Source organism: Suricata suricatta, chromosome 10, assembly GCF_006229205.1.
Source record: "Suricata suricatta isolate VVHF042 chromosome 10, meerkat_22Aug2017_6uvM2_HiC, whole genome shotgun sequence".
Classification (NCBI taxonomy): Eukaryota; Metazoa; Chordata; class Mammalia; order Carnivora; family Herpestidae; genus Suricata; species Suricata suricatta.
Genome location: NC_043709.1, coordinates 74258974 through 74267192, shown reverse-complemented (window position 1 = coordinate 74267192; position 8219 = coordinate 74258974). Strand labels below are relative to the sequence as shown.

The window sequence follows — 8219 nt, the reverse complement described above, 5'->3', positions numbered from 1 at the left end:
GTGGGAGAGCGGCGGCCTCGGGGAGCGCGGGACGGCGCGGCGGGCCCGGGCCACGCCGGGCAGGTGCAGGAGGCCGGGCAGGCGGAGTCGAAGAGGCAAAACCCGAACGGCCGACGCCCGGAGGGGCCGGGAACTGAGAGGAGAGAAGGAGCGAGGTAGGAAGGCGCGGCGGCCCACGGGCCAGGGGGTCCCGGCTGAGCGCGCCGACGCGAGCGGGCCCCTGCCGGTTACCTGTGTTGCTTCCGCCCTGGCTGCCCCTGTCCCGGGGGAAGATGCCCGAGCACTTCTCCCACTCCACCTGGCCCGCGAAGCACAGCTCGGTGACGATGTGCAGCGCCTTCTGGCACAGGCTGCTCACCCCGTCCTCCTTGTGGAAACTCATCGTTTGGCCTCTCTCTCCCCAGTCAGCCGTCCGTCCCCCTTCCCGTCACCTCTGGGCTGGCCCCTCTGGCGCCCTAAGCCATCGCCCGCTCGTGGGGAAATGGGCGGGAGAGCGCGCTGCTCAGAGGCGGGAACTCTTAGGAGCCGCAGGGTGGCCGCATGGCGCGAGCGGAGGGCGCGGGGGCCGGCGGAGAGGCTGGGACTGGAACCCGCGCGAGGCGGCGGCGGCGGCGGCGGCTCGGTTTGCGCCAAGTCTCCTGCGGCGGGCGCCAGCCGGACGCGGCGAGCTGGAGAGAGAGACCCGGCGTGGAGTGCGGAGAGGAAGGGGAGGGGTGCGGGTGGCGGGAGGCGTAGAAAAGCCAGAGCCCTCGACTCGCTGGAACTCCCCCCCCTCCTCCCGGCGCTTTTGTGTTTTGGCGGCAGCGCGTCCAATCGCAGCCCGGCGCGGCCCGGGACGACCCGCTGAGGTGCCCGCAGCGCCCCCTCCGCGCTCAGTCGGGGGTGCGAGGTGGCCCGGCGAGAGGCGCCGTCTCTCGTTCCTGCCGGACCCCAGTGTAGGCCGCAGGTGCACGATGCAGTGGGGCGAGCGACAGAGAAATCTTTTTCTGCGTACTTTTCCCAGCCTCCGGTCGCCCCCACTCGACCTCAGTCTCCCGTCCCTCCAACTTTACTGCCTGTGTGCAGCTCTCAGTGCTCTCTCTGGTTTTACTTTTCTGAAAAGTCGTTATTACTTGAAGACTTAGCTGGAAAAGTAAAATTAAAAAAAATGAATAGGTGAATAATCAAGCCAGACCTCCATGGAGAAATGGAAGTGTGCCTGGAAAGCATGTGTAAAATGATTTCTAATGATGGTGGTTTAGAGAGAAAATTTAATTCGAGAGTTCTTTTTATTGCTACTACTGAAATTCACCGTAAGGTACATTTCCTATCTACCCAATTCAGTTTTTCTTTATGCATAATACTATGAATAGGCAGATTTCAATTTATTGCCTTTGATTTTTTTTTCTAATTCTCTTAGGTATTTCACTAAACGAAATGTTATTTGTATTAATATTCACCGTCGATTAATCCGTAATTGGCAATTGAGAATGCACAACTTTTCTTCTTTATCTCTTCTGCACTTAAATCCTGAAAACAACAAGACATGGGTTTAAAAGGAGGGAGGGGTGAAGTTCAAATCTGTCACACACACACACCTGTGCTTAACCTTGAAGAAATTGCTTTCAGATCCTTTCAATCTGTAAAATGAAGGCTTGGGACTCATGTTTTAACACTTCTCTACGCAAATGGATGAAAATTACTCACGGAGCTACAACTACAAAACAGTGTTAATAAGTATGTGCCACACGGTTATAGTAAATGGGTTTACATTTACTATAAATGGGTTTCATTGTTTTTAAATTGTTTTGAGGCAGAGTTTGATTCTCTCTTATAACCTGATGATTGATTTAACCTTTATTAGGTGAAGATTCATTATTTTTTAAGTGGAATATTCTGACCTTGTTACCGAATTTATACTAGCAGAATAAGTAATCTTACTTTAAACTACTAGACAGTTTATGGTAAAGCATTTCCTGTGTAAGGACACTATGGTAAATTTACTATAAATACTAGGCGTAGAATCCCAGTAGATAAGCATTCATTAGGTGAATCATTTTGACCTGATTCATAGGACAATGGTATAGCTAGCAGTATTTTTATCATGAATCAAGACAAACTAAAATCTGAAGGTTTCATTTGCTTTATGTTTTTATGCACATTGATTTGGATGGTTTTTAGATAAGATTGACTTTCAAAATAATTTCATTGTCAAAAAATATTAAATATCTACTGTATGTTTGAAGCAATGTAAACACACTTTAATAAGGCTCCTTCCAGTTGTCCCTGCCTCCCAATCCTCCAGAGTCTAGACCGACTTATATAAAACCACCTGCAATGCAGTGCTGTGCTTTCATATTTACTGTATGAACAAACTGTTATGTGGGAGTCCAAGTGAGTAATTTAGCTCTATACTACTTACAGACTCTAATTGCTTAAGTGGACTAATGCAGATCTCTCTCATGACCTGCTTCTGTTTGATTTCAGTGCTCAATATTATTAGGTAAACAAATTCTGAAAAGAACTTTCCCTGTATATGTTTATCCTATTCCTGGCCTGTTGCTACTCTTCCCAGTGTTTCCACAACAAGCAGAATTAAGCTCACTGTGTGTTCACTTTTCTGAGTTTATTTGTCTGAAATATTTTTGCTTTCATCTAAATATCCTAAGGTTTTGCTTTTTTTCTTTGATCTTTAGACCATCTCATACAGCTCATTAGCACATGAATCAAACCAGTTTTTCTTGTCACTTATTAACAGCTTGGGTAAGAGGTGTGGGAAATGTAGACACTGCGTTCAAGATCATTATTTTCAATGCTGAAGGATAAGATGACAAGAACTTCAATTCACAATCTTTAAAAATTTTTTGCCAAGTATTTCAACCAACAAGAGCCTACCCATCATGTAAACCAAGAAGTACAGATTTGCATTTACGTCCCCACCCATGCTCCGAAGGAGTTGCTGAACAGTAAACAAGGGCAGAGCAGGTTAGATTGATTTTACTAAGCACCAGGTGCTATACTAAGTGATATATGAGTGATTGACAGTCAAAAAATACAGGCAGGTCTCTGTCACAGCTTCCTTCTGAAGGATCCCTGCATTAAGACAAAGAGGAACTGGTGTTGAGGTGAGTAAGAGCGCTCAGGGCCTGGGAGTTAAGCCATCCTCTTTCAGGGGTAATTCTAAAGATCAATACTGTGATTTCCCTGCTTGTTCAATCCTCTTCCATTTCTTTCTATTCCCTTTTCCCATGGCTTTCAAAATCTGGAGAGGAGGGAGTTACCTTCTCAGGTAGAGAGCTTCCTAAAGTAAGAGTTATCTGGGAGGTGCCTGAGTGGCTCCGTCAGTTAAGTGTCAGACTTCCACTCAGGTCATGATCTCACGGTTCTTCAGTTCAAGCCCAGAATTGGGCACAGCCTCTGTGTCGACAGCTCAAGGCCTGGAGCCTGCTTCCAGATTCTGTGTCTGCCTCTCTCTTTGCCCCGCACCCACTCGTTCTCTCTCAGAAATAGACATTAAAAAAAATTTAAAGTAAGTGGAATCTGGTAATCATTCCTGTGACTAGAATTTCAAATACTACTTGACCCGCGTGGCACTAAGAAGGCGGAATGAGGAAGTCTCAGAACAGCTGAGCTCAGTTTGAATGAAGATCAGAGACAAATATGAAATTGTAACTTACTGAAAGCTCACCTACCTTACTTTTTCTATGTTCAGATTCATATGAGCCCAATTCTCATCACCTGTACATACTTGGGTCTGCTCCTATATTCCTTAAGTTGAAGAGAGGCATCACCACTGGCTCCCAACTGGAAGTATGACCCCAAACTTCTGGTTTGCATGGGTGGGTGTTGCTACTGAGAAGTCTATTTCTATTCTGATTCCAGATCCTTTGATCAGCCTGATTCATCTCTCTGAAAGGTTTGGTGTCTTCTCTCTTTCCACGGTGCGCTCTTTGTTCATTCATCCTGATGGATACTCAGTGAGCACTTCAAACAGACTCGGTTTTGAATCCTTCAATTTTGAGAAATTCTATTGATTTATTTCTTCAATAATTCTCTTCATTCTGTTTTTCTGTGTAATCCCTCTCTGGAACTCTTTTATGTTGAATTTTTAGCTGTCAAGATTGAATCTCTAATTTTCATTTCTCTTCAATATTCCATCTCTACCACCCCCTACTCCTTGTGCTCTAATTTTTGGGAGATTTCCTGGACTTTGTCTTCTGAGCCTTTTATCAAATCACAATTTCAACTGTTGTAGTTTTAAGATATGCATACTTTTTTTGCTTACTAATTGTTCTTGTTTCTTATTTCATACATACTATAATCTGTGCTTATTTATCTGACCATATTAATTATATATTTTTTAACTCTCCCACCCCTGCTTTCTGTCTTGTGTCTTTTTTCTCTGAATAACTTTTGTTGTTGTCGTTTATCATGTCTTAAGATTTTCTCAGACGTTTGCTCATCCGAATAATTAAATTTAAGTACTCACCAATAAGATATGGAGTTGAAGCTCTAGGTTATTAGCAAGACTTCAAAACAGGGTCTTCACTGAGGGTGATTCAAGATATTTTGAACTGGAGCACCCCCAGATATCAGAGAGGGACTATTTAATCTCTATCAAATCTTTTACTAGGGGTGTAGGGCAATAATTAAAGTCTACTTGCTTTTATTTCCCAATCTGGGGCCTCTCAGAGTTCTGCCCTTTTATAGTTCTGGTGCCTTAGGTCTGGAGACTTTCTTTTGCTATCTACATGGAAGGAACTATTTGTAATTTGGGGGAAGGGTAATCACCTGACCACAGGAGTTGTGTGGATGGAGACTGGAACCCTGAGACACCTTAAGAGTGACATGCCTAGGGTATCTGAGTGGCTCAGTTAATTAAGCATCTGACTCCGGCTCAGGTCATGATCTTGCAGTTCATGGGTTTGAGCCCTACATCAGACTCGGTGCTGACAGCTTGGAGCCTGGAACCTGCTTCAGATTGTGTCTCCCTCTCTCTCTGCCCCCCTGCTTGTTCTCTCTCTGTCTCTCTCACAAAAATAAACAAACAAAAAAGAATGACAGTCCCTCCTTTTTTAGCCTTTTACCCTAATACCATCTTCTGTGGAATCAGCACAAGGTGCCTCTATTTCTGAGTTTTTCTGAGATTCCGTGAGGTGAGGCACCAGCTTCTCATTGCTATCTGCCTCTGGAGGTTTAAGCTCCTCTGCTCAGTAAGGCAGTTTCTACTCCTTCACTGCCTCCACCTGGTGAACTTTTTGACATCTTCTGTCCTTGCTTCATCTCCTGTGTCCTTTTTTATTCCTTCTGCCTATTTGTACTTAGTGCTTTTTATTTTTCTATTATTATTTTAATGTCTTTTCAGGAGTGGCAGGAACACATGTATGTTTTCAATCCATCATGTGTAACTGTTTAAAGATTGCTTTAAATGTTTTTTTTTTTTTGAGAGAGAGAGAAAGAAAAAGAGAAGGAAAAAGAGAGAGGGAGGAAAGGCAGACAGAGAGGAGCAGAGAGCATCTCAAGAAAGTTCCATGCCATCAGTGCAGAACCCAATACGGGGCTCAATCCCACAAATTATCAGATTATTACCTGAGTTGAAATCAAGAGTCTGATGCTTAACGGACTGAGCCACCCAGGTGTCTCCATCATGTGTAAGTGTTTAAAAAGGCAATTCTGATCTGTGTCCCTTCCAGTGCCTTTCCCTTGTGCTTCAGACACATTGAATACCTTCAATGTGGCTTCTAGAGCTCTGTGTGGCCTGGCCTCTGCCTAGTTTCTTTGTTCTTTTCTGAATTCCTTGACCTGTCCTTTCTTTTCATTCTGTTTCTCCTTTGTAGCACATAACATAATTTAAATAATTAATTGGATATAAATTGGTAGGCAGAGAACCTTTACTCCCTCATCACTGCTCTTTTCTAAGAGCCTTCACTCTGCCAGCAATAATAGTCACTCAATAATATTTGCTGAGGGGCACCTGGGTGGCTCAGTCGATTAAGCTGCCAACTTAGGCTCAGTTGGTTTGTGAGTTTGAGCCCCGCGTCGGGCTCTGTGCTGACAGCTAGCTCAGAGCCTGGAGCCTGCTTCAGATTCTGTGTCTCCTCTCTCTGCCCTTCCCCTGCTCACGCTGTCTCTCTGTCTCTCAAAAATAAATAAACATTAAAAAATACGATTTGCTGAATAAATTAATGTATGTCTTTTTGTTAACCCTCTTCGCCTCTAGTTATCAGAAATAAAAGCCTTTATTTACTTGTTGATGAAATACCAGGGTTTAGTGGAACCTGATAAATTTCCATTCCCAAGGAAATTGGGAGAAGAGGGAGGAGAAGGAAGAGTGAGTGGTGGTAGTCCTTTGAGAAGGAAGAAGATGGTCATTTGTACCTTAGGAACAGAAACTAACTCTTGAATACTTAACTTTGTACCAGGTCTATTATATATATGGCTTAATAATTACAGTGATAGTTTTTGTTTGATATGTAAGCTGTATAAAACTAAATACTTTGTAAGCTAATTGTTATGGTAACTCTTAGGTTAACTCATTTAGAACAGTGATAGGTATAGTACTAAGCTTCATACGTACATTAACTTACTTAAATCTTGCAACAAACTTGTGAGATAGGTACGATTATGTCCTCATTTAGTAGGTAAGAAAACTGAGCCATAGGGGATCCTGGGTGTCTCAGTTGGTTAAGTGTCCAACTCTTGATTTCAGCTTAGGTCATGATCTTGAGGTTCGCAGGACTGAGCCCTGCGTGGGGCTCTCTCTGTGTTGACAGTACAGAGTCTGCTTGGGATTCTCTCTCTCTCTCTCTCTCTCTCTCTCTGTCTCTGCCCTTCCCCTACTTGCACTTTCTCTTTCTCTGTAAGATAAATAAATAAACTTGAAAAAAAAAAAAAAGAGCCACAGAGTGATTAAGTAGACTTTCTTAGGCTCTATAGCTGTTGGTAGCAGAGCCTGGATATGGACTAAGGCCTTAAAGTTGCAGAATTTCGGTTCTTAACTACTATAATATGCTGCTTCTTATCTATCCTCATGACATGATTGTAGGAAATGCAGAATGTGATTAAAGGGCTATTCAGCCAGACAGCTGTAATTGATAAAAGCATATAATTATAAAATTATGATCTTTATTTCACATTAACAGTCAATCCTTGCCTCAATAGTTATACCATTTAAGAACTTACAATGAATTGTGTCATATTCTTCATCTCGCTCATATAATTAAATAAGTGCATGGACGGACATGTGTGTATATATAGGTGCTATTCTGTCATTCTCTGTTTTCCAAAAAGGTGCAGTTTTTACCCATCTGAAATGACAGTCTCTCTAGTTCTCTTGGGTAGCCTTAACTAATTATTTTAAGTGGCTATAAATTATTCAGTATATGCCATAATTTATTCAACTATTTCCCCACTAATAGGATTCACTTTACTTTCAGTTATTTACCACTGTGGATCTCTGTACAGAGTGTAGTGTATGTTGTAGTAGTATAACTGCATGTTGAAGTAAACTACCTTGTAATATTTACTTACATACTGAGGAATTTATTTATTTGATGTAGATTCCCAAGGAAGAGAATTCTGATATATGAAATCACATTTCTACCAGAAATATATACGATATAATTTTTTGATCCTTTGCTTACAAAAATAGATGTTACAAATTCTTGCTATTTTGTGAGAATTTTTTTCAGACTTCACTAAAAATCATGAATTGGTTATATTTTTATCTATATAATAATTTTATCTATATATATACATGAAGTTAAAATTAAAGTTTAAACATATTTACAATAAAACCTCGAGTTGTGAGTAACTTGTTCTGGGAGTGTTGTGCAAGACAAGCAAACATTTCTAATAAATTTTAACTTGACACATGAGTGATGTCTTACAGTACGAGTAGTAAGTGACACCAAACATCACATGATCACAACTGAGCCACTGGTTCTTTGTCTCTCTTTCTCTCTCTTGCTGTGGGCTTGTGGGTGATCTTCTCCCATGCTCTGATACTCAGTCGCAGGCTGTGGGGTTTGGCAGAAATCAGTGATGTTTCAGAATGTTGGAAGGGGCTCACACCTGGTACTAGTGTATTTTTTGTCACTTCAAAGCACTTATGCACAATTGTTTGCTTTTCCATGCAAGAATAAGCTTAGGAATGCTTTGCTTTATTCTAAGTCATTGGATAAGTTCCTTGATAAAATTGCATAAAATGAAAAAGGTTTTATTAAGCCAATAGATAGCAG

General features: G+C 42.2%; 1 protein-coding gene across 1 annotated transcript in view; it reads right to left on the bottom strand.

Annotated features, from left to right (window-relative positions):
• SYT10 (synaptotagmin 10) overlaps positions 1-382 on the bottom strand; it is a 61333-nt gene extending 60951 nt beyond the window's left edge. The window contains exon 1 of the mRNA XM_029954800.1: positions 232-382. Coding sequence (XP_029810660.1) covers positions 232-382 — 151 coding nt within the window. The remainder of the gene's footprint in view (positions 1-231) is intronic.
• Between the last annotated feature and the right edge of the window lie 7837 nt (positions 383-8219).